This window comes from Triturus cristatus, chromosome 2_2, assembly GCF_964204655.1.
Source record: "Triturus cristatus chromosome 2_2, aTriCri1.1, whole genome shotgun sequence".
NCBI lineage: Eukaryota > Metazoa > Chordata > Amphibia > Caudata > Salamandridae > Triturus > Triturus cristatus.
This window is the reverse complement of record NC_140582.1, coordinates 707141841-707168692: the sequence shown is the minus strand read 5'-3', so window position 1 is coordinate 707168692 and position 26852 is coordinate 707141841. Positions and strand designations below refer to the sequence as shown.

At 48.9% G+C, this 26852-nt stretch overlaps 1 protein-coding gene across 2 annotated transcripts in view; it reads right to left on the bottom strand.

The window, feature by feature from the left end:
* Positions 1 to 26852, bottom strand: part of TRAPPC11 (trafficking protein particle complex subunit 11) — a 626226-nt gene that overhangs the window by 447603 nt on the left and 151771 nt on the right. For both annotated transcript variants that reach the window (XM_085641890.1, XM_085641891.1), the window contains exons 12-17: positions 24241 to 24320; positions 24079 to 24160; positions 23909 to 23963; positions 21565 to 21710; positions 15911 to 15972; positions 15689 to 15821 (exon numbers count right to left, since the gene is read on the bottom strand). In XM_085641890.1, coding sequence (XP_085498016.1) covers positions 15689 to 15821; positions 15911 to 15972; positions 21565 to 21710; positions 23909 to 23963; positions 24079 to 24160; positions 24241 to 24320 — 558 coding nt within the window. The remainder of the gene's footprint in view (positions 1 to 15688; positions 15822 to 15910; positions 15973 to 21564; positions 21711 to 23908; positions 23964 to 24078; positions 24161 to 24240; positions 24321 to 26852) is intronic.

Genomic DNA, 26852 nt, shown 5'->3' with positions numbered 1-26852 from the left:
GCATCACTGCCGCTGAAGGCCCGCTGGCCTGATCATCGCCCGCATGTTTGCAGCCCGAAAATCATCGCTACAGTGGCTGAGCGTCCGGAAAATCGTCGCTAACCCCCGTTAGCGAGTGGCTGTGACCAAAGCGTGAAGAAAAACATCGCTAACCCGCTGGACCGACATTTCTTGTGGATTATTTGACAACATCTCAGAACTGTGAGTAAAAAGGGTCGCAGAGACCATTGCCCTGAACTGAGCTTTACCTTCCCCATTGGAACTATTTTTGCAGCATCCAGAGAGAACTATTTTTTTGTACAGTATTGTGGTTTCCTCGTTATTTGGTCTTGTGATAAGCCTCTATATAAAGATAACTATTTTTTGATAACTATCTATGTTGTGTCCCTTTGTAGTGTTTCTCACTGTATTTGCTGTGTATGACCATCAACGCTTTACACACTGCCTCTGAGATTAGCCTAACTGCTCGTGCTACGTTACCACAGGGTGGAGCAGGGGTTGTCAAGGGGGTGCAGCCCTTCACTCTGACTTAGAAAGAAGGGTCCCTGCTTGGACAGTGGCCATCCACTGCCAACCAGAGACCCTCATTTCTAACAACCACTCTCCTCGCCGCACCCGGATGCCACTTTCCCATCCATTTTTTCCATGTCATCAAGGCGGAAGGATGAGAATGGCCTGAATTTCTTAGAGGTGCATCACAACAAAACTATTTGGAACCTTATTCACCCTTCAAGACAGGGAGGAGGGTGGAATCAGTATGGAATCTGCCGGTACAAAGAGCATCCACCAGAAAGATGGGAACATTGGGTCTGTTGGTGAGGCCATTCTGAATGAGACGCTTGTGGATTGCGATAACTTGGACCCGCACAATGCACTTTATTTTTTTATAACTAAGATTTGACGTCTATGCTCCTCTAGGGCGAACCTATCCCATGATGCTCTGTCGAATGAGATTTTTAACATGGATCATCTCTCCCAGTTTATGCAATGCTGACCTGTGTAATGCTCTTTTGTTAACGAAATGAGTTGCATGTTGTTGGTAAATGGTTGCACTTTCAAATATTTTAATAGGTGTGGGATAATGGGCTGCAGATCGCTCAATGAGTTTTAGTGAGAAGATATTTTAATTCACATCATTTTAGATTCATTTTAGGCCGGTGATACAGGTTGGTCGAATTGATTTAATTAAGTGTTATGTATTGCTGATTTTATAATATCTGTAATTTTATACACCAATGAATTGAGTATTGTACAACATTTCTTTAAGAATGTATTTCTTGGAAATGAAGAATTTTGATTGATTGAAAACATTAATGCATAAGATGATCCACCTCAATAAGGGTCTCCTTTGAATAGCTTTTCCCTTCCTGCTGCCTCCGTACCCTACAAAGAGCTGTTCATCAATCTGGAATTCTTTGTTGCAGTCAATATGAAAACTAAGCATCCTTTCTGTATCCAGTCAGTGAAGTCTGAGCTGCACGTTGGGGAGATATGGAGCAGTTAAAAGAACAGGAGAGTAATGTATTGACCAAGATGGTATGAGGTCACAACCATGGATAGGGATACACTCAAGGCTCGCAACTCAGACACACCTCACCAAAGTAATACCTATTAGAAAAACAGTTTTTAATGTTAACAGCCTTAATTGGCCCATATAAAGTGGTGTGAATTAAGACCCATTCAAGAAAATCAAAACCCAGTTAAGGTCCTACTGAGGCATGACAAAGGGACTAGGGGGAAACATTCGTCAAGCCCCAAGTTTGCACCCTTAAAGGAAGACAGGAAGGGGCCAAAAGGAAAGTGAAGATGGTCTGCATACCGTACTCTTCTTGGCCAATCTGGAGTGATGAGGAGGACATGGATCAAGTCTTGGTGAATCTGTCTCAGAACCTGAGGATTCAAGGCAATGGGAAGAAAGGTATATTGAAGAGGAAAATTCAATTTCAAGTGAAACATATCCCGCAAGGCTCAACAGATACTGTGAGCAATGCATGTTGCTATGAGCCTCACATAGATCTACCGAAGGGGTAGTCTAGAGAGCAAAGATGTACTGGACTACCTCCAGATGGAGACACTGTTTGCGATCGGCAAGATGGCGCAGGCAGAGTATGGCAGCCCCGGTGTTCACAGAATCTGCTCGGTCGTCCACTACCAGGCAAATTCCGTGCTGGTGTATTGAAGGCCAGAGGTTCAGCACTTTCTGACAGAAAGGCTAAGACCCCACTCCTCCCTGCATGTTGACATACTACATCGCTGTTGTATTTGTCTGACAGGATATGGTTGGACTGACCACAAATTAATTGCCCTTAGTGCGAACAGATTCATGTGCTGAATCTGCTCTCCTGGAAACCAGTCATCTTATCTCCAGTTCCTCAAAGTGTGTGCCCCATCCAAGGACGGAGGCATCTGTTACAACCATGGCCATACTTTGCTGCTCAAGATTCTTCTCCAAGCTCCAGTAAGCCAGATCTGCTGCAATGTCCCAGAGAACACAGTTACAAATAGCGGGTAAACCCAAAAATCCCTGGGACCTGGGTACAAGGCAGTATTTATAATGGTGGTCCCAGTATTCAAAGCATCATGTGCAAGGTGAAGAGAAAATAGACAATCGTACTTGAAGTAGAATGTTCAAACAAGACTGGGTAAGTTGTTACAGTGTTATTTAATCACACTGAAACCACATGACAAATCATTCGACAAATATTAATCGACATATTTTAGTGAAACAAAATCATCATAACAGTGCCCAAGGGGGAGGAAGGAGGAGCGGGAAAGTGATTTGTGTACGGTGGTGAGGTAAATGAAATATAGGTAGTGATATCAATATCTCAGTTCAACAATAGGGCATATACAATTTGCACGCCCAAAGGTCAATCGGGTATTAATCACAATTCATCTATGCATATTTAGCCATGTCATGTACAAATCCACAGTAAAATGAGTACTGATGAGAAAGACTGGCGAAAAACAAAGTGTCGACGCTTCGACCCCTAGTGTGTAGGTTCTTCAGACCCTTACAAGCAGGGTCTTCCTCAGGACGGAAGTAGGGAGTGCGGGGGCACCTGACAAGGACAAAAGAATGGACCCTATATTAAGTTAAAAACAGAGTAAAACCAGTTAACCCAAGGGTGCTGGTCGATTTAGTTACCAAGAATGGCTGGGGATGGGGTCTCTCACAGTTGACTGGTGGAGGTGCAATGGACTCAGTGGTTCCCAAACGTAGGAAGGAGGAAGTGAGAAATTACCTGTAAGACATGAGTAGCCTGTCAGCCGGTTGAGATATCATAAATATTGGGGCAAGAGAGAAATTACCTCTGGGAAAACGCACTTACTTCTAGTGTTGTATTTAAACTGGTCCAGAAGAAGCATGGAGCCCAGGTAAAGTTATGGCGAATCCGCGTAAATCAGAAAATCAGAGTGCCCGAATGAATCAGGGGAGTCTGCTGATCTAATCAAAACAGAGGGTAGAAAAGGAAGAGAGGACCCGGTGGGTAAGAGCATCCATGGGCGATAAATGCGCAGTGGCCCCGGTGGTTAAAAGTGAGTCTAGAGGGGGGGCGTTGCCAAGATGGCGAGGACGCGGACGGCTTCTCCGTCGGCTCCCGCTCCGCTGAGCCCCTGGACCGGACCTAGCCGCGGCATCTCCCCCCGGAGGATCGGGGTGCGAGAGACGGTGACTCTGGCGTGCTGGTGGGGACGACCCGGCGGCCCGGAGAGCTGGATTTCAACCCGCGGCGCCCACCGGAAGAAGTTGGCAGCCGGAGCCGAGGGGGGGGGGGGGTGGGGAGAGCATCAGGCCGGCGCAAGCTGCGACGCGCCCGGACGCCTATCTACGAGAGCGCCCGGTCCACAGCACGAGAGACGGCCAAAACAACGGCCGGAAAAAAGGCGAGAGCTGTGGCACGAAGCTGCAGTGGAGGTGGCCGGACGGGGGAGGCGTGATCCTGCCCCCGGCAGCGGACAAGAGGAGCAAGTCCACAGAGTGCAAGGTCGGGGGCGCCCCCACAGCCCCCGCAGAGCCTAGCGGAGCGCCCTCGGAGCCCAAAGGCGGACAGCAGCGGCGGACACAGAGGTGGCGGTGAACGGGACGCGGTCCCGAGAGTGCGGTGCCGGCCCCCCGCCCAAGCAGAAACGGGACGGACTTGAGGCGGTCGACCAGGCCGGGGGGTCAGAGGACGGCATCGTGGAGGAGTCCCGGTGTGGGTGAGGACACGGGCGCGCGACGGCACTGAGGCCTGGGGAGCACCCCGAAGGGGGGCAGCAGCTGGATCAGAAAGTGGGTGCCTATGAACGCCCCCCCCCCTCCCCTCATCCCACGCCCCCGTAGCCCTCGGAGCCGGTTTGGAGACTGGAGGGGCCCAACAGACTGGGGGTGTGCCTGGAGGGAGTCGGCCCGAGGCCCGGGGTCAGAAGGCTGGGATCCGACCTGCGCGTCCCCCACGGAGGCGACAGACTGTGAAACGCAGGGAGCGGACGGATCGGGAGCGGCAGCTGACCGACTGGGGAGGTGGTCGCGGCCCGCAGAGCCGGCGGTTGCGCCACACGTGCAGGAGGGAGCAGAGGGCGCGCAGCGGGACACACTTGCGGATCACAGGAGCGCATAAGCAGAGGCCAGAGACGGCGACGCGGGACAGGAGCCCCTGGGAGGCGCCTGGGGCATCGAGGGGCCGAGAAGTGCCGGGTCTCTGAGCACATGGCGGGCAGCAAAGGAGGAAGGAAAGGGGAACGCACCCTCCCCGAACTGCTGGGCAGGAACCAGCAGAGAGTGGACCGGGGACAACATTCGCCCGGCCCCTCCGGAGGAGCGCCAGCTGCCGAGGGCGGTGAGCCCCCGATCACCCGATCCTTCATGGAATCCCTCTTCGGATCCCTGCGGGAGGATTTCCAGGCCCTGAAGAAAGAGGTAGCCAGCGAGGTGCGGGAGGTCCGGAGGGAAGTGGACAGCCTGGGAGAGCGGGTAGCCACGATCGAAGATACCGGACGGAACAGGGACGAAGAACTAGAGCGACTGCAACAGGAGGTGATCCGCCTCCGGGATCAACAGATCAACCTCCAAGCGCACGCAGAGGACTTAGAAAACAGATCGAGGCGCAACAATATCAGAGTTCGAGGCATTCCACTCACAGAAGAAGGAACGGACATGGTGGGATACCTGCAGGCCCTGTTCCGAGAGGTCCTGGGAGAGTCAGACGAGCTCCACATCCGGATAGACCGGGCGCATCGAGTGGAGCCACGGCGCAGGGCGTCGTTGCCGCCCCCGGACATCTTGGCCTTTCTCCCGGACTTCCCGCTCAAAGAGCGCATCCTGGCGGAGGCTCGGAGGAAGCATCCCCTCACCTTCCGGGGCCACTCAGTTGCTCTGTATCAGGATCTGTCAGCTATTAGGCTTCAGAAACGGAAAGCGTTTAAACCCGCCACCGACTTCTTGAGGTCGCACGACACACCATACGCATGGGGACACCCGTTCAGACTCATATTCCGATGGAATGGTACTATGCATCAGTTGCGCTCCCTGCGGGAGACGCGCGAGGTCTTGGGCATCTCCGTACCGGAGGAGGAGGTGGCCCCACGGAGGCGGGGGCGCACTGACAGCGGCGGATGGCAGCGGGTGTCGAGGCGACACAACCAGGCTCGAGTGGCGCGTCCAGACTCACCCACTATCAGAGCAAGTATGGCGGAGGCGGTGGCGGAAATGGCGGAGAATACTGGACCAGGAGACACGGCGCTGACAGCATAGGTCTGCTCCGGGGGGAGATCATCATGGCCTTCTACACTGAGCAGGTTTGGGGGCTGGGCGGAGGCGGGGGAGGGGGGTTCGATGGCAGGGCGTCCACTGGAGTACTTTACCAAAGACTTGTCCCTTGAGGACCGGACTTGGACAATGTTGACTCAGGTCGAGGGGAGCGGGAGGGGGGCATTGCCCGAGGGGGCTCGGGAATTGTTGGCACGTTGCCGAGGGGTGGGGGGAGGGGTGGGAGGGGGGTTTGTTGCAGGAGTTGGGGAGGGGAGGGGGAACGGGGGGAACACGGGAGTGGGGTGGGGGGCGGGGGAGAGGCAGATGGGAGGGGGAGGAAGTCCAGCGCGTGCCCCACATCACGGCCGCAGTGGCGGCACCCATTCTTTGATTCGTGGGTTCTCGAGAGGACCCTGCTGTCCAACTTGCCACTGGCAATGACGCCCACGGCACTTAAAATTGTTACATTGAATGTCAGGGGCCTCAACAACCCGCTCAAGCGACGAGCCGTCCTCTCCCTCTTGGAAGGCACCCGGGCCGATATTGGTCTTCTACAGGAGACACACCTCCTGCCCCGCTACTGTGCTAGACTGCGCTCCTCAGCTTTTCCCACCCAGTTCTTCTCGTCCGGTAACACAAAAACGGCGGGGGTGGCGATACTGGTGGCCCGGCACTTCCGAGGTGAGGTGCTCCACAAACAGACGGAACAAAAAGGCAGGCTTTTAGCGTATAGATTCAGGATAGCCGGCATCCCCTTCACGGTAGGGTCCCTTTATAGCCCTAACGAGCATCAGGAGCGTTTCCTCAGCGCGGCGCTGGGTGCGGTCACGGCCACACCGGACAGACACATTGTTGTAGGGGGAGACTTTAACATGGTCTTTGACGCAGCCCTCGACAGGTCGGCCCCCCGCTCGCCGCAGACTGGAGAATTCTCGGCGGGGTGCAAGGCCCAGCTGGCGGCTATGGACCTCGCAGATCTCTGGCGCCACCTGCACCCGGCGGAAAGGGATTATTCTTTCTATTCCCACGCGCATAAGACCTACGCGCGGTTGGACCATTTTTTGGTCACTGGACCAGTCTGCAGACTGGCCACGGCGGCGGACATAGGGGTGGTCTCCATGTCAGATCACGCCCCGGTGACAGCCACCTTCTGTCTACCGCCGATTTCGTATTCCCCCAGAGTCTGGCGTCTCCGGGACGCACTACTACATAGGCGCGAGGTGGTCCAACAAGTGACTGCGGCGATTCGGGATTACCTGACCCATAATGAGACCTCAGACACGTCGCGAGCGACACAGTGGGCGGCACTAAAGGCGGTACTCCGGGGGGAATTTATTGCGATCTCGGCGGCGGACAACGCACACCGGCAACAGAAGCGGGAGGAGCTCACGCAGCGGGTACGGGAACTGGAACAAATACACAGGCGGACGGGCGCTCCGCGGGTCTGGCGGCAGCTCGTGGGGGCAAGGAAGCTCCGGACGGCTCTAGACATGGACCGCGCGGAGTACGCAGCGCTACGCCTACGGCACGCCTACTACACGGGGGAGACAAATGCGGCCGGCTATTGGCGAGCAAGCTGAGGGTAGCCCGGCAGAGTCAGACGGTGAAGGAGATCGCCGACCCCTCGGGGCCGACGGCCACGGAGGATGCCCAAATCGCGGAGCGCTTTCGTAGGTATTATGCGGACTTGTACACGGGGGACCCCCCGGACGCCCCCGCCACAGTGGACTACCTTGACTCGGTCTCGTTGCCGTCCCGGACACCCGCACAGGCGGAAGCACTGGATAAGGAGATCCGGATAGAGGAAGTTATCTCCGCCATCGCCAAGCTGAAGCACGGTAAATCCCCGGGCCCAGACGGGTATACCTCCCTCTTTTATAAGACTTTCTGCGCGTCGATTGCTCCGATCCTTACGCGGTTGTTCAATTCCTTTGCGACGCAGGGAGCCATACCGCCGGACCTGTTGCGGGCGTCCCTAGTGGTCATCCCCAAACCAGGGAAGGACCGGTCACAGTGCAGCTCGTACAGGCCTATTTCGCTCTTGAACATCGATCTTAAGCTCTACACTGGGATCTTGGCGGGCCGCCTGGCCCCCCTCCTCCCGGGGTTAATCGACCCGGATCAGGCGGGTTTTGTGCCAGGGCGACAGACGGTGGACAACACCAAGAGGATCATACATCTAATAGAAAAAGCATCGCGGGTCTCCGGTGAACGAATGATGCTGTCAGTGGACGCCGAGAAGGCGTTTGACAGGGTCCACTGGCCATACCTGGAACAGGTTTTGATGAAGGTGGGGATAGGGGAGAAGTTCCGCTGTATGATCTTCAACTGCTACCGTTCCCCGACTGCAGTAGTGAGAGTGAACGGATATTGCTCCCAGAGCTGTGAGATAGAAAGAGGCACGAGACAGGGCTGCCCGCTGTCGCCTTTACTCTTCGCACTATATATGGAGCCCTTTGCGCAGCGGGTGCGGGACAATCCGGCGGTGAAGGGGGTGAAGTTCGGAGGCTTCAGCCACGCCGTCAGCCTCTATGCGGATAATGTAATCTTCTCCCTGGATGACCCGCTTGCGGCATTGCCGGCATGTATAGCGGAACTTGCCTCCTTCGTGACGGTGTCGGGATTCAGGATGAATATGGGGAAATCAGCGGCTTTGTATCTCTCCTTAGCCCCGGGAACTAAAGCCCTATTGCGGCAAAGGATTCCGATACTTTGGTCGTCAGACTCGGTGTCCTATTTAGGGATCCAGCTCGGCCCTACGCTGCCGGCGATGGTGGCAGCAAACTACGCTGCCTTGGGCACGAAGGTTCGGGGGGAACTGACTCGATGGGACCGAAGTACCCTTTCGTTGCTGGGGAGAGTGGCGGCGGTTAAAATGACAATCCTGCCTCAGATATTATACTTGTTTCGGGCGCTCCCGTTGCAGCCTCCGGCGGAGTGGCTTCGGAGGATGCAATCCGATCTGGGGCGTTTCATTAGGCAGGGCCGGAAACCCAGGATGCGAAGGGTGCTCTCGATGTTGTCGACGGAGGCGGGAGGTCTCGGAATCCCGGATCTTCGTAAATACTTCTATGCGTCACAATTACGCTATCTTGTGGAGTGGAGCCGATGGGAGTCAGATAAACACAGGCTCTTCCAGGATCAGGCAGTGGCGGGGCGGTCTCTACAGGAGGTACCATTCCTGCGTAGAGTTCACCATCCAGCTAATTTCTATGCCTCCTTTATCACTAGAGTTACCTTGCGGGTCTGGGATGCCACAAACCTGGTGCATGGCTTGACGTCATTCCCCTCCCCGCTGCCACCAATAGTGGACAATCCGGACTTCGCCCCGGGATTAGAGAAAGGAGTGTTCGAGCACTGGCGGCCGGCCGGATGCCGAGCCTTGTGTCATTTGTACGGCCCAGAGGGAGTCCTTCCCTTCAAAAGCTTCAGACAGGAGTATGCGCTCCCGGAATCCGAGAGAATGCGATATCTGCAGGTTCGCCACTGGGCGCTGAACCCTCAGGTACGGGAGGCGGCTGACCGGCGTCTCCTCCCTTATGAACGCTGGCTCCTGACACGCACATCCGATACAAAGTTAATCAGTGACCTGTACGGGTTTCTTCAGACACCCGCTTCACACTTATATAACCTGGGTAGAGACCGTTGGGAAAGGGAGCTGGGAAGGTCCCTGAGTCATGCCGAATGGGAGCAGGTCGCCTGACGCACGCATTGTGGGATTGCCCCCTGCTAGCCGCCTTCTGGAAGGAAGTGATCGATAATGTAGACTCCTGTTTCGACACCGAAATACCGCGCTTCCCGGCGTATACTCTACTGGGCCTTCCAAATGTGCTAACATATCCCTTAAAATCCCACAGGGGCAGACAGATTGCCATAGCCTTGGGATCAGCAGTCCAGACGATCCTTGTGCATTGGCGTTCAACCTCGATCCCCACAGTTACGGGCAGGTTGCACAGATTGTGGCATGTGCTGGGGATGGAGAAAATGTCATTGGCGGTGGCAGGCGACGCGGAGCAGTTTATTGACCTTTGGCAGCCGTTTCGGTCCCTACTGATCACGGAATTTAGAGAATTGACCTGCCCGAAATATCTGAGACTTCTGCGGCTTGCTGTGCGGGAGGAGGAGGCCGCAGGAGATGGCTGAGGGGCGGTGCCGGTGCATGGGCCCGGGGACTGTGTAGGACCCACCGGAGGCGCGCGCTGGACTGAGAGGGGGAAGGGGAGGGGGGGTCGGGAAGAGGGGGGGGCATTGGGAGTTGGGAAGGGGTGGGGGAGGGAGGGTTAGGGGGGGGGTGTTGGGGGTAGGACTTCGGGTTCCTTACTAGGTATCACAGCAGACGGAGGCCCTCCCAGATAGGACAAGAGAGTGGAACTATCGACACGAGGGGGGGCTCGGAGTCTTGAGGGATGGTAACCTCCCTGGGGTTTCTTCACGACAGCATGTTCCCGGGAGGGGCTATACACGGGGTTCACCCTGGAGGTAGGCCTCACAGCGCCAGTCCGTGAGAGGGTAGGGGTCTCTTTGGTTCAGCTTAAGGCTAATCGCGGCCGGCCCTGCGGGGTTGTAGGCGGCATGCTGTGTATAGAGATGTCCTCACAACATGAGTCACTGGTGCTACGACAGGCTGGGTATTTTGGGGAGTAACGTGCCGGCCCGCAGGGTTGTAGGCGGAAGTTACTGCTGTGTTGGTGATACCTGGTCAAGACCAATAAAAACAGATTTAAACCTAAAAGTGAGTCTAGAAATATGCACATGCTCACGTACTGTGCATCATCGTTGATCAATGGGTGTGGTGGTAATTTAAAAAGAACGAGTGCAGTCTCAATAGTGAGTCAGAAGTTAAGCCCGCTTAATGGTATCGGCGTGAACAAAGTTCAAGGGGTGGCCCGGGAGTGAGCATACTAAAATAACTAATGTGCGTTAAAAAACAGCTGTGTTGGTTGGCCATAGTTTACTATATTTAATAGTGATAGCCGGATCCGTGTTCCGGTGGTGGTGGAAAGGAGCACATAAATAAACTAATGTGCGCGCGTATAGCGATAGTGTTCCAGGCTAGAAAATAATTGATGCCAAAGCGCGATTGTTAATGCGGACATGCAACGTTAATATTGTGCTTAAACGGGATCATCCGACATTAGTTATACGTTACTAGTAGGCCCAACGATGCCTATAATTGATGTTAGTAATTGTGGGGAGACCGGGTCGTGCCCAGCGAAGAAAGATAAATGATATGTTGGGTGACCCGTTACGTTGTAGTTAAAGGGCCATTGAGACGAGAAATGAAGCAGCACTCACCGTATTACTCTGTGTTGGTCTGAGAAGCGGATCAACCGGTTGAGAGGTTTACAGTCATTGAGTTTACTTTAATTGCTTCCGGAGCCTGCAAGGGTCTCGACAGAGGCAATGATTTGTGACCACATATCGTAAATGGTTCGTAATTGGCTGACTGACAGTGGTTACAAAGGAAACCAGAGCTGGCCAACTACCCAAAAAAATAATCAATAGGAGAGGCTGTGGCGTAACCTCGAAAGCTGCTGATTTTGGACCGAGGGAATAGGGCTCGAGTCTCAGCATCGGTTAAAAACAGTGCCTTTAAATAAATAAATAAATATATATATATATACATATAATATATACATATATCAACCACAAAAGTTGCCTGCAGTGAGAGGCCCACACAGGTAAGTTCATCTTGTACCAATTTTAATGAAGGATTGCACGGAACAACAGCTTGGTGCCTCGCAATGATTCGATTGTCCTCCCCGACGCGTTTCATGCCTTGACAGCACTTCCTCATGGGGCTCTGGACTCCAAGAAAGGACCACGGCAGTTTGATATCGGCACAGCTTTCATAGTCTTAATCCCCCTCCCATGTGGGCGTGGCCACCCGCGTGGCCTGTTGGTTCTCGTAGTGCCGCACTTTTACTCCAGTGAGTTGTCGTGCCTTGCTTGAATTCAAAATTAAATAATACCAAGTGGGTTTGCGGAAAGCAGTTCTGCCGTCTCCCATGCCTCGTTCCTCCTTCATTGACAGTTCCCTGTCCCAATGCCGAAAAGCCGTTTGACCTCTCAGCGGGGCTGCACAGGAGGTGTAGCGGGGCTCTTCTCGCGGCTCAGGCGGTGCCGCTTAATACCAACCACAAAAGTTGCCTGCAGTGAGAGGCCCACACAGGTAAGTTCATCTTGTACCAATTTTAATGAAGGATTGCACGGAACAACAGCTTGGTGCCTCGCAATGATTCGATTGTCCTCCCCGACGCGTTTCATGCCTTGACAGCACTTCCTCATGGGGCTCTGGACTCCAAGAAAGGACCACGGCAGTTTGATATCGGCACAGCTTTCATAGTCTTAATCCCCCTCCCATGTGGGCGTGGCCACCCGCGTGGCCTGTTGGTTCTCGTAGTGCCGCACTTTTACTCCAGTGAGTTGTCGTGCCTTGCTTGAATTCAAAATTAAATAATACCAAGTGGGTTTGCGGAAAGCAGTTCTGCCGTCTCCCGTGCCTTGTTCCTCCTTCATTGACAGTTCCCTGTCCCAATGCCGAAAAGCCGTTTGACCTCTCAGCGGGGCTGCACAGGAGGTGTAGCGGGGCTCTTCTCGCGGCTCAGGCGGTGCCGCTTAATACCAACCACAAAAGTTGCCTGCAGTGAGAGGCCCACACAGGTAAGTTCATCTTGTACCAATTTTAATGAAGGATTGCACGGAACAACAGCTTGGTGCCTCGCAATGATTCGATTGTCCTCCCCGACGCGTTTCATGCCTTGACAGCACTTCCTCATGGGGCTCTGGACTCCAAGAAAGGACCACGGCAGTTTGATATCGGCACAGCTTTCATAGTCTTAATCCCCCTCCCATGTGGGCGTGGCCACCCGCGTGGCCTGTTGGTTCTCGTAGTGCCGCACTTTTACTCCAGTGAGTTGTCGTGCCTTGCTTGAATTCAAAATTAAATAATACCAAGTGGGTTTGCGGAAAGCAGTTCTGCCGTCTCCCGTGCCTCGTTCCTCCTTCATTGACAGTTCCCTGTCCCAATGCCGAAAAGCCGTTTGACCTCTCAGCGGGGCTGCACAGGAGGTGTAGCGGGGCTCTTCTCGCGGCTCAGGCGGTGCCGCTTAATACCAACCACAAAAGTTGCCTGCAGTGAGAGGCCCACACAGGTAAGTCCAGAGCCCCATGAGGAAGTGCTGTCAAGGCATGAAACGCGTCGGGGAGGACAATCGAATCATTGCGAGGCACCAAGCTGTTGTTCCGTGCAATCCTTCATTAAAATTGGTACAAGATGAACTTACCTGTGTGGGCCTCTCACTGCAGGCAACTTTTGTGGTTGGTATTAAGCGGCACCGCCTGAGCCGCGAGAAGAGCCCCGCTACACCTCCTGTGCAGCCCCGCTGAGAGGTCAAACGGCTTTTCGGCATTGGGACAGGGAACTGTCAATGAAGGAGGAACGAGGCACGGGAGACGGCAGAACTGCTTTCCGCAAACCCACTTGGTATTATTTAATTTTGAATTCAAGCAAGGCACGACAACTCACTGGAGTAAAAGTGCGGCACTACGAGAACCACCAGGCCACGCGGGTGGCCACGCCCACATGGGAGGGGGATTAAGACTATGAAAGCTGTGCCGATATCAAACTGCCGTGGTCCTTTCTTGGAGTCCAGAGCCCCATGAGGAAGTGCTGTCAAGGCATGAAACGCGTCGGAGAGGACAATCGAATCATTGGAGGCACCAAGCTGTTGTTCCGTGCAATCCTTCATTAAAATTGGTACAAGATGAACTTACCTGTGTGGGCCTCTCACTGCAGGCAACTTTTGTGGTTGATATATATATATATATATATATATATATATATTGGCCAATGTGAGCAAGGCAGGTATGCCGAAATGCGTCATATAGCAAGAGGAATGAAATAAATGCATGGAATAGCGACGCTACCCCTGTGTCAGTGTCTGATCTATAGTTTGGATATATATTATGTAAATGCATGGCGATCGTCATTTAAAGAAAAAAACTAAATGTAAATACATGACGATCGTCATGGAAACAAAATGAGGAATGTTCAACAATCCCTAACTGAGTACAAGGTCACAAGTGGAGGAGGGAAAGCAAAAAGACGCCAATGCCCAACAGGAGAGAAGCTGTGGCATAACCTTGAGAGCTGCTGACTTCGGACCTGGGGAATAGGGTTCAAGCCTCAGCATTTGTTAAAACTGTGCCTTTAAAAAAAATATATAATATAAATATACGGTAATCATCATTAAAAAAAATAAAAGGTAAATACAGGACAATCGTCACAGAAACAAAATTATGAATGCTCCACAATCCCTAACTGAGCGCAAGGTCACAAGTGGGGCAAAAGCATGGCGAGTGTATGACTATGTCACAAAACAAAATGAGGAATGCTAAAGCAGGGAGGATGGGAGGTGGTGGTGATGTGGGGATAGTACTGGAGAGAGATTAAGCAAGGGCAACAATTAAGAAAATAGCGCTCACAGACTGTAAATAAAATATAATGAGAAACAACACATGTAACAGAGGCAGTCCTCATGGGAGGTGACAACAGGAGAAAAGGAGGTACTAACGAGGGACTACTAAGCCTATTCACGAATCAAAAGCCACTATTTACAAAGGATAGAAACAGGGGCCAATTGAAAAGATGGGCGCGAAATGGGCAAAACTTAAAGTCCACACATGATACAGCATGTCTGAAAAAGACAGCGCAAGCGCTGTCTAGGCGAGACCTAAACATGTGAGGTGCGTCAAGCCCTAGAATTGATACTACATGCCTCGCTGAGCAGTGCATGCGCTCTGCTAGGCTTGACCTAAAAATGGGTGTTGATCTTTCTCTGCTCTTAGCTCCATCTGATAACAGACAGTGGATATAATGCACCAATTGAGCTTGAATGCTACTGGCTGTAAACTAATTTTCCATCTTCTGTGCCCCACGTCAGTCGAGGCATTTTTTAGTTTTCAGACACATCTGAATATGTTCAAAACATTGATTTTCTGTACAGACTTAGACTGGTTTATGTTTGTGAGAATAATATTGGTTGATTCCTTAACCCCACTGGTCAAGGTATCTCACTTTCCATTTCCATTTGTACACAGAAAACTTCAAATGGGATTTCTGAAGTACTCAATCACCAATGCACGAGCACATGAAGGGATTATAATTGAGGTAGGAGAAGCATGCAGTTCCCAAGGCAATTGTTATCAACACAAAACATAAAGGTATGATACATAAATGATCTTATAAATCTACCTCGTACTTGGAAAACTAGTAAAGGTGTAGGCTTTGAGGAATTCACATTTTCCAGTAGTACACCTGCACACTTAAACAAGTTGCAGATTTTAAGACAATCTTAGAAAGGCTATGTACATTTTTTAATGTGTATTTTCAATTCCCCAGTTCAGAACTGTATACACATTACAATAGTGTAGCATGAAAATCCAGCATATTTGAGTAATCGCAGTGATTTCTCTTTTCTCTTCACATGGAAAATAATGTTCTCTTTGGGAAACCCCTTCCTGAAGATGCTATAAAAGCTTGGGAGTGTTCATGGCCCTTTCCTAAACAGGCAAAGGTTTTTACTACAGTCCCTGACTGGAGTAAGCAGAGATGAGTTTAAAAATAGCCACAAAATGAAGGGTTTTGAACATTCAAAAACTCTTAAGGATAACTGCTTGAAACATCCAATCCCTATCCCTTAATTGGGATCATTCCTGCATAGTATTATATGTTTGTGGGGTAATGTTATACAAGATGTTCATGATTTACACCAGTAAGCTCATATTTTACAAATTCCTTGTAGTTATAAATCAAGCAATTTTTTACTTTTAAATCAGATTTATGGGTGTTAGTAGCTTTATGAATCAATCCCTAACATTTTAAATAGCTAGAATAATGCTCCTAAATCACAAACATTCACATTTAAACAGAAAATCACATTAAGTACTTACCAAATGGTACAAAATCCTGCACTACTATTTTAAACACATTGCTGACAGGCAGAGAAATTCGGTCTGTCCACAGCTTCTGTGCAGCCTTCACCATGGTGCCATCACATTCAGGTTCAGGGTCAGGACTCTCGTTCTAATCAGAACAAAGCAGAGTAAAATAATAGCACCATAAAAAAAACACATGATACAAAACAATCACACCACTGAATGATTCTCACTTACCATTAGGACTTTAATCAGGTTCTTTTCTATTCTAGATTTCTGATCATCTTTTAGAGTAGATGCTAGTAGAATAATTAAGGAAATTAAGCTCAAATGAACAGTGTACAAAGTGATAAAACAAGACACATGCTCAGTTTCCTCTATGTTGCTTTTTGCTGAGAAATAACCTTTGTAAAATGCATTTCATTTTCCTTGCTGTGACTTTCTGACTTCATAAATTTTTGCTGAGAAAGGAGAAAACCCAAAGAGTAATCAGACTGCTATGTTACACAGATGCCCATGAATCACATGTGTGCTCATTTGTAGCATACCTTAAAACATCCATACTTATCATGTTCACCAAAAGCTGATCTTCACAGCATCTTTGTCAGTCCCACTGCAACTACCTAGGGTAAGCTAATGGAAGTAAAGGGGAAAGCAAGACTAGATACTCCACATATCAAAAGACTGCCCAAATACAAAAATAAATGAGAAAACAAACAGATTATATCCGCTCAACAAAACACAGGACTACAGCAGCATTACTTTATGGCGTGAACAGGTTTTCGCTTGCCAAAGTGAAATTTCCAGCACAAAGTTACTCGAAGAACCTTCACTAAAAATACAGATTAAACATTATCTGTCTTGCTTGGTTGTTAATACAGCCCATTTACAAGTTGGGCAGTGTTGGACTTGGCCCTTTTTCCCTCATTTTTTTCGTTTTTGTAGTGTTAAGGTGCAGGTGCTTACTTCTCCCAAGATGGCTGCCACAGACCCCTGCTACTGCAGGGTGGTCGTTTTTCATAGTAGCACCCTAGCTGCCAGGAGCTGGCTGGGACCCACAACAATGTTGCGATACCAGCCCGCCTTTTTGTCCCATAGTTAGAGTGGGGAAGCTCTTGGAAGAAGCTGGAACCTTCTAGAAGGGAGGTGGGGTTTTACTTTTGCCGCCTTGGCTAGAGGTCACCTGACCTAGGGCTACTTAAGAGTGGGAGGGAAACTTTTGTGGTGAGTTGGCCATTGGGGTGAAGCAGAGCTGGAAGAATCCACCAGGAGTGTAGGCGGTAGGGCCTAGCCAGGGACTTATGCCTCTGAGAGTGACAGGATTTAGATACTGCCTCTTAAGTGAGTGAGGTGCCCTGTGAATCCCACTGATCTTGCCCAGTAGTAGGAGGACCCAGAGACTCTCTGCCAGCCTGACTAGGAAGGACCTAGTCGCCCTCTCCATCCCTACCCCTGTAACAGAACCCCTTAAGGGCGCCAGATACATCTGCGCCAAAAGACTTCATCTGTCAACTGAGAACTGAAACCTAACTTTAAGAACTGAGACTGCATGACAAGAGCGAGCTGTAAGCCTTGAATGCCAGAGCTGAGACTGCGTGTCCAAGCTAACCTATTGAACTAATTGCTAAACCGATTGCCAAGCCACCGGGGATCGACCAGGTACTAGCGCTGTGACCCCCGCGCTCCCTGCCCTGGTCTGGGACCCCCGGCAGCGTGCTCCACTGAGCACTTTACCCCATCCTTAATTTGAGCCCCCCCCTGCGACGACGAAGCCAGCGCGCTCACCGCCGCGGCCTGGAGGAGTGCCCTGCTGTGTCGCGAGGCCCAGGCGAAGCCCGGGGCCCCGTCGCTGCCGTCGCAGCCGTGTGAGGAGGTTTGCAAGGTCGGGGCCGAGTTCCCCCAACGTCGTGAGGACGGACGCCTGCTGACACCGAGACGGAGGTAAGCCCGGAGGCCGAGATCCCCCCGGTGCGCCCCCTGCTGGTCTGGAAACCACACCGCACTTGGCCCGGGTTGTCCCCTCCGTGGGAGTCCCCTCCCCTGCCTGCGCGACAGAGAGACCCCGCCGAGGGATCCTGTCCGTGTCCCCCCTTTGGTAATACTGAGCGCGGTGCTCTGTGGACTGCACCGGAGCATAGGGACCCGCTCCTCAAGTTCGGTCACCCTCCCCGCTGGAAGCCGCCCAAAGAACTGACTGACATTACCCTCGCGTGGCGCTTCACGCCACCGACCCTGCTTCCCCAGCCGGAGAGACCGGGACTGCGAGTAACCCACTGTGTTATATGCTCTGCTCGAAAGTAGATTACATGCCAAGGAATGCGAGTAGCGCACTGTGTTATATGCTCTGCTCGAAAGTAAATTACATGCCAAGGAATGCGAGTAGCGCACTGTGTTATATGCTCTGCTCGAAAGTAAATTACATGCCAAGGAATGCGAGTAGCGCACCGTGTTATATGCTCTGCTCGAAATTAATTACCTGCCCAGGAACGCGAGTAGCGCACTGTGTTATATGCTCTGCTCGAAGGTAATGATATGCAACTGATTACGAGTAACGCGTTGTGATAACTGTTCTACGCGAACGTTTCCATATGCAACTGATTGCGCGTAGCGCTGTGTTTTATATGCCTTGCTTCACAGTACTAGGGGCCAGTGGTCACGAGGAGCGCTCAGTTCGACGGGCGCCATGTTGATGAACCCAATGTTCCCCCTTACAAGTAGTGCGCTGTGTTAGACGGCCTGTTCAGGGAAAGACTGTACATAAGCGCGCACAGCGCTAGAATCTCCCGCATTTAACCCGCGGGCGTGGGTACATGAACGAGGTTAGGCACTGCATAGATATCACCAAGAGTGTCGCATGTACTGAACGATGGTATTATGATTCATGTATTACCTTGTTATTTCCTGAACTGCAACTGACCAGCTATACTTGGATAAACTTGAAGTATTTGCATAATGTAAACGGTGTGGCGTCCCTTATTGTGTGTGACTCTAGTCCATGAGAAGCGTGTGGTGTATGGTTGCTTAACACATAGCCCTCTGATTGCCTGACCGGCTCGCGCCACGTTACCGCCCTTAGGGCCTGGTGAACCCAGGTTCCTACAGGCAGTAATAGTAAGAACTTCAAGTACATTAGGGGACAGACAGGAAGTTAGCACGAGCACGTTGCTAGTATGCAGCATGTCATTTCTAGACCACTGTGTGATCAGTTTGACATAAAAATGGGCAAATGGACCGAGTGACCCACTACGTGAGAAATTGCATAAGAGGGGGGCCAGTCTATCTGACCTTGCTTCACTACTGAAAAATGAAACTACTGGACGAATCACAGATTTAGCTCCTCTATGGGGAGTGTCTACAGCAGCAGTAAGGATTGAACTGTATCCCTATTCCCCTGAATGTGGTCAAAAAGAATATCACCTCTGACCTCATGCTGTCCCAGTAAGGTCCATCAGATAAACTTTAATCTAATACACTCACTTTTGGAGCACAATTTACTTAACTAGTACCAGGTGTGAAGTATATGAATATAGAGACAAGTCAAATTACACATTAATAGGGTCCCAAGTGTTGGCAAGAGTGCTTCTTGCCTCTCGTATTCTAACATTTTAAGGCTACGTCCTAGAACATGTTACAACTTTTCTAGACTAGCCAGCAGTAAAAATAAAAACCAACTCATCATCACGATTTTGTGAAGACTGTCAACGGTTAACCGCTGGAAGGTCACAGCACATTCTATTCACTATTGGCTGCTCATACATGCCCTCTTACACATTCCAATCTAGAGGCACAAGTCTTACCGGTACATGTTACTCACTTAATGACACTTGTACTGGTAGTCCTTGCCACTGCTTTGTATGTACAAACGTTTTAGGTATTTAATAATTTTAGCATAGATTGTAGTCCTTAATGCGTGTCAACATAGCTCAGGTGTGTACACTGGATGGGACTGTTTCTATGGTTCATTTTGTGCAAGCTAACAATGTTTGAGTGCATGCAAAAATGCCACATCTCTTATGCTCATATACCTTCAGTTACAAGAAGATTTTTTAGTATTCTGCAGAATATTAGTGGTAACCGAGGCAGAGGTTTTGGATGGTTTACCTTGAAAAGTTATGCCCTGGTCAAATTAAAAAATAGCAAAGACTGTTGTTTCTGCACTCACTACTGTTCCTAATAGAAGCACGGGGTCAGAGAGGCAATTTGGTGAGGTTGATTAAAAAAACCTAAGTGAAAGAGCAGGGAGATCGTGGTCTGCAAGTGGTTCCAACACCAGATACAGCAAATTGCCCTTCAACAGCCAGTCATCAAGGTATGGGAATCATCGAGGTATGGGAATAGTGTACACGACCTGCGAAAATGCGCCGCAACAAACTACATCACTGTTAAGAAGACTTGAGCAGCAAGTGTTAGCGCAACAAAAGGATCCCTAATTGATAGTGGGGGAGCGCTCCAAAAAATGCAGGCAAGTGCAATTGCAGGACCAGTGTATGATGTTCGGTTCCACAGGAAATGGCAGTTCAAGGACCACTGCAGCTTTGTAAAGAAAAGCAGTGGGACAACTTCCTTAGCGGTTGGCCCCGAAGAACACACAAAAAGGTCAACACTATCTGTTCCAGTAGAGGAGAGAATATTTACCACTTCACTGCAGTCCGTCAATGTCATCATAAAAATAGTGGGTATGTGAATGGGGTCTGAAAGTCCCTTAAACCTGCCAAAGTACTCCTAATTGTCTGTATCGGGATTCTTCCATCATGAACTGTTGATTTTTGTGTTAAAATCTGATCAAAATGGTCTTTGGAAAAGTCGCCACTTTTCTAACTAGCCGAGAAGCCACAATCTTTGGATGATCAGTGCCAGGGGCTGGAAACTCTAGAAAGAGCATGGGGATGTGGGCCAGGAACTGGCGCTAAATTCAGCATCTGCTACATCTCTACCAAGACTGGCTTCGAAGACACGAATGAAGGCTGAAGTTGTGGAATGAAGCTACTGGCTGGAAGACTTACCCTTTGATCGGGAGCAGTGGTGAGAAGCCGAACAATTCCTCTGATGCAGTTTCTCGTTTTTCTCCCTGGAGGACCTGTCAGGAACCTTTTTCAAAGATCTTCTAGTCAAGGATGAGCTGAAGAAGGACCGGATGTAGGACCTGTATCTAGAGCAATAACAGACCCAGCATTCGTCTCAAGCCTGTTCCATGAAGAGCTTGGATTTCCGCTACTTCATGACTTTGACATGCATGACCCCACACTTTCTCACATGGCCTGGGCACCAGAGACCAACACGGCGAAGTTCTGAGAGGAACATCTGCTTGTGACAAGAGCAACATGGTTTAAACTCTAATTTTCAAGGGAGGCATTCTGTCAAAAACTGCAAAAATAGATAATTTGTGAGGAAATGTTCAGATCACAGCAACTCTGGGATGGCACCTTATACTGCTCTTTAATATTATATCCAAGGTAGATCTTGGAGTTGAGTCGGAGCGAAGGAACACCTATCAATACAGGAGAGCTACCTCAACTTTCTGATCCAATCTGGCGCCTAGAATAGATTCAAGAGGTGAGGAATTTGAGTTCATTAGAATTTATGTTTTTTAAACTACAAATGCAACTCCAGCCTAAGTCTATGACATCTGGGTGAATTGGGACGTTCTATTTCTTCCTCCCGGTGATAGACTTTTTATCGACTTATGACCCCCCTACGTTAATCATTTCTGCAATTACCAGGAAAACCAGCTGGAGAAGAAATCAAAACAGAAGTGTTGATTATATACATGCCTATTTTGGCACAGGGTTGCATCTGGAGAAAGTAAAAACTCTTTAAAGCATGTTTAAGATTAGGATATTTCTACTTATAGCCAAGGACGCACATAAAGTAAACGCTTCTCGGAAGGATACCCCTACCCAGAAGTTCTAGTGAGTAAGTAATGTATTCTTTCAGTTGGGCCATCAGGTAAGAACATTTAAGGGCTGTTGATAGTATGGAAGTGAGTAGCGTCCACCACCGTTCACTCCGGTAATCACACATCACATAATCCAGCAGCCTAAAATGAAGAAACAAGACAGACAAAGCTTAGACTCCTGTGCATTTTCCTTTTACTATGGCTCCTGTAGTCAGCCATTTCTCAGATAAAGAAATATGGTTTTTTGCCTGATTCACATCACACCACAGTATTTTTTTTTTTAAACAATTTTAAAACACAGACTTGGCATGCATGGGCAGATGTAAATACCAAAGCAGGGACTAATATGTAATCAAAACTTTGGCTGGCACAGTATACACTATTGTGGGATCCTGCTACTCAGCCAGAATGATTGCGTGAGACGATGTTGCGATTTGGAATGGAGTGCCTGAGTCAGTTGGTGTATAGGCTGAGCAACAGGGAAGTTGTTCCTGGTGGGGCTCTTATTCTTCTTTTCCATGTAACCTGCTAATCAATAAAATATTCATGGAAAATTACTTGGACTCGACTTCTTTCATTATACTACATTTGGTAGCAGGAGTGGGGTGTCTACAGTCTGAAAAGGAGAGGCTTAAGAAACAAGAACCCACAATCAAGCTAAAGGATTCCCTTTGAAACTTATAAGGAGCACTTCAATTTAACTGGCATCAACAAGCCCCACCAGTGACCTTTCATCGGTCGCCCACAACTCAACCGTGACAGTTACAATTTATGTCTACCTGCTCCTCCTGCCTACTACCTGCCTGCAGTTCCTGCCCAAAGATCCTCCTTCCTATCTGACCTGCTGTCTGCCAGTTTCTGCGACATCGGTCGCCCTCACTTGGTTAATTCCTGCTCACCCTACAAAACGGGTGATAAAAACCAGAACCGGCACAAGAAATGTCAACTGGGTTAGTGAGCCCTGTTCTGGCTCTAAGAGTGTAGAATTAACAAAGGAGAGCTAAAACAGAGAAAGAGACCAAGAACCGGAGTATGAGAACAAGATCTGGTCAGTGTTTCACAATCTTTAACAGGTCAGGGGGTCAAGAGCCGAGCAGAAGTGTTAACTTTACTTTTTTTCAATTTAAATGGCACTCGAATTTTGTTGATGTTACCGGCGGGAGTGAATAGATGTTCGCTGCCATCTGCTGGAGGTCAGTGGGACTTATATTTGCCTGCATTATCAGTTTAATTTAAGAAAATGTTTCCCCGAGCATTTCCATTTCAGCCCTGGCAGTTACCGTTACTGGATTGCAACATTTAAACACGGCGCGAGGCACCTCCTCACCTTGAGCCGTAGTCGCGAGGGTTTCCCCTGTGTGACGATTTCTCCCCAAGGATTTACTGTCTTTCTGGGGACTTTTCTTCATACTCTTGCCTGAGTTAAAGGCAACTCTCCTTTTGCTTGTTCTATTTATAGCGGTCTTCCACCCTCTTACTGTTCTTTTGCTTCTGTCTTTTGTTCTCTCCTTCACCTTTTTGCTTATGACCTTGTATATTTTTGTGTTTGCCTGGCCAGCTTTCATATCTTTGTACTTGGGTTTGTTTTGTTATTTATGTGAGGGAGGATGTGGGTTTGTCTTTCTGTGAGAAAGGGTGTTGGTGCATTAGTCATTGTTTTCTTTTCATCTTTTCTTGTTTGCGTTTCCTACTTTTCCATCTTTCATTTCCATGCTTTCTTCCAGTGTATTTTCTTCTCTATTTTCTTGCTTAGTTTCTGATGTATTTTAATACTTCCTTCTTCTCCATTGTAAAAGAGGGAGATATGTGGTATCCTGCTGCACAGCCAGAATGATTGAGTGAGAGAATGTTGGGATTTGGAATGTTGGAGTGCCTGAGTCAGTTGGTGTATGGGCTGAGCAGCAGAGAAGCTGCTCCTGGTGGGGCTCTTATTCTTCTTTTCCATGTAACCTGCTAATCAATCAAACCTTCATGGAAAATTACTTGGACTCGACTTCTTTCAGTATACTACAACTATTTTCTCAAGGCCCTGTATCGATTGACCCTAAGGTACTACTTAAGGTTTTAATAGTATTTTGACTGTTCCTGAGCAGAAGCTACTTATATTAAGTGTAATTCAATGTCCCAAGAAACCCTCATTCCACACATATTTCATGGAGTGACCAGAATAAAAGACACAGGGCTCAATCTAAAACAATGGCATAATAATTTGGTGACTATGAATATTATGGTCCCTGTAGCCTTTGTTGTGCCAACAGAAGAAGCAAAGCTCACACACACAAAATAAAGAGAAACTGCAACAGGTCAGTACTAAGTAGATGTTTGTGAAAAACACTTACTTCAAAGCCTTTGTGTAATCGTTAGCATGGTAATACTCCTCTCCCATTTGAACCACTGTAAACAATGTAGTCACATTAATGCACATAGGGAGAAACATTCTAAAAATCACAGCAAGCAACAAATGACAGGTATTTCCTACAAGACGATGAAAATGTAACCATAAACTTACTCAGATGGCTCTTCATCCTCGGACACTTGTACTTCTTAAACTGTGCCACGGCATTGCTCAAGAGTGTGGTTATTATCAGCTCCTGGAAGAAAGCCCAAACTGAGGATATAGCAGGATCCAGAATATGAAAGCTTTCAGAATCATTTTCAATTAATTGCTTACCGTGTGGAGCACAGATCGCTCTTTCAGCTGGAGGGCAAAAATAGCAGCCTTCTCTTTCTCAGGATCAGACAAATCAAAGCCTGGGAACGATACAGAATACTCCATTAATGGGAACAGTATCTAGCTCTGAAGGCAAGGTGAATGTGCTTACAAAAAGAACAATTAGGGGACTTGTATAAAATACATTTTTTCAAGCAAGCGTTTCTATATACATAGCTTCAGTCTCTTGGGAGATGGAATGTTTGTGTCCAGAGAACTCTGAAGGCCCTTTGTGCTGCATAGAACACCCATGCTCCATCATTCTTCTAATATAGCTACTAAGCTGAATCCCTAAAAATGAGCTCCAAAATCACATGGTACATCCACCAGGTGAGATACCTTTTAATGCCTAGATTGACAGGTTTGGAACTAGAAAATCAGAGCTCCAATACTGGTTTCCCCACTTAACCAAATTGTACGATTTGGGGCAAATCAGTTCCCCACGTGCTTCATTTGTTTAGTCTATCAAATCCAGCAAGATGCAGCTGCACACCAAACGTTCCATTATAAAGCCCAAAACATAATTATGAAGAGAGTGCTTAGTCCACTAAAGAAAACTTCTCCAAAGATTTTCTGGTAGACAAATTCTTCTGACAGATTCTTCACCTGATGAATTAGCCTTCAAGGCTTCAGACTGGTTAGGGAAAACTTTTCCTCGGTAATGCTGCTAGAGTATCCCTCTCCGGATCTTTGTGGATGAAGGAAGAAATATGGAAGAGTAATAGGCGGGCCCATATAAAAATGTAGACACCACCTTGGGTAAGAAGGACGGGCAAGTGCAGGGTACCAACTTACCTGGGTAGAAGACTGTGAAAGGTAGAAGAACTTAAAAGTGGCCTAGAGTTCTCCGACCCTACAAGCTGAAAAAATAGTCACTAACAAAATTGAAACTTTACATTGGCTCAAACAGGAATTCTACCAAGAAAGTCAGCATTCAAGATTCAAATCTTACTGAGGAACAATAAATGGAAAGAATGAAACAGGTAAACCAAACCTTTGAGAAAATGCACCACTAGTGGCAATCTCAACAGGGAAGGAAGATCAGGAGAAGCATGAAGACAAACATGGCAGCCAAATAGCCCTTAACTTCGGCCACCACCAAACCCTGCCCTTCAAGGGACGACAAAAATCACAAGACATCAGACAGTTGAGATTTTTAAAAGGATTGCGGCCTTCCAACTTGCCTCACTGACCAAATGTATTCCATTGGACTCCACAGACATATTTGGTAGCAGGCTTACTGCCACTAAAGATGTCTGTGACTTCTTCAGGTAGGCAAAAGAACTCTAGCTAATACTGCTCAATTCCTAGGCATGCAGCTGCAGCTTTTGGGAATTGGTGTCAAGGACCTGACCATTCCACTGTGAGAATAAGAAGCAGCCAAAAGCGGAGTGTCAAAAGATCAGCGCAATATCCGCAACCTACCTGAAGCAATCAGGCTTAGCAGAGCTTGATCATCCTGCACTTTCAGTGGTTCTATCAACAGTAGAGAAATTGGAGGTAATGCATAGGCCAAGACCAGTAAACGTGAAGGAATCACCTAAGGGACCATTCAGAGGGAAGCATATGGCTCAAAACAAAAGACCCTGTGTTAGGTCTTGACAAAGAGATCCATGAATGGAAACTCCAATTTGTATAAGATCACCCCTGCCACTTCGGCGTGCAGCTTCCACTTTTAATCCTGACAGCACCACTTTGCCACTGAAGTAGTCTGCAAAATGGGTCACTGCTAGGATGATTCCTGCTCGCCTAGACCATTTCCACAAGTGAATCACCTCCCAACATAAGATCCATCACCCCGCCCCATCCTGCTGAACAGGGAAATGAGCTAGTGTGAAAATCATCTCCGGAATATCTGCGATTCTCTGCAAAGAAGGAAATGCTTTCATGCTGATCATGTCCAGTTCTTCCCCTATAAAGGTTAACCTCTACATAGAGAACAGTTGAGATCTTTGGTTGTTAACCGTGAAGACCAAGTTTTGGAGGAGAGCCATCATTTGCTGGAGGTTATCCCTTGACCAGTTCTGGGGACTCCACTTTCACCAAATAATCAAGTTCAGATGTTGACAATTCAGAGTGGGCCGTAAATCTCTGGGATAGTCTTCCATTTGGGGACCAAATGGGACACCTATATCCAATCATGGCTTAAAAGAGACGGAAATCAGAGAGTCTCTGAGGTAACAGAGCTGTCAGAGGAAGGCAGAGATTGCATCTGTTGCTGTAGCTGGTATCCCCTACATTCATGTTTGCCCCAAAAGCAGCAGTATAGCTTCAGGGGTGTCTGGACAGGTTGAGGAAGTAATCACTGACGTGACTGTACTGCTATGGAATAGCCACGAAACCTTCTGTACTATTGGTGTAAATGACGATCTGGGAGGTGAATCTTAGCGCTCAAGTTGTTTCTGAAACTGTCCAAGGAGGATTCGGCTTTGCATCCTAACAGCCACTAGCCACCAAAGGGCATGCCCATTACTGTGGATTGGGCATCACAAAAAAAAGCTACTGAAACACATTCAAAAGTGTTGGAACAGAAAAAAAGGCATGCCCATGGACTAAGCAACGGTTAACGCAGA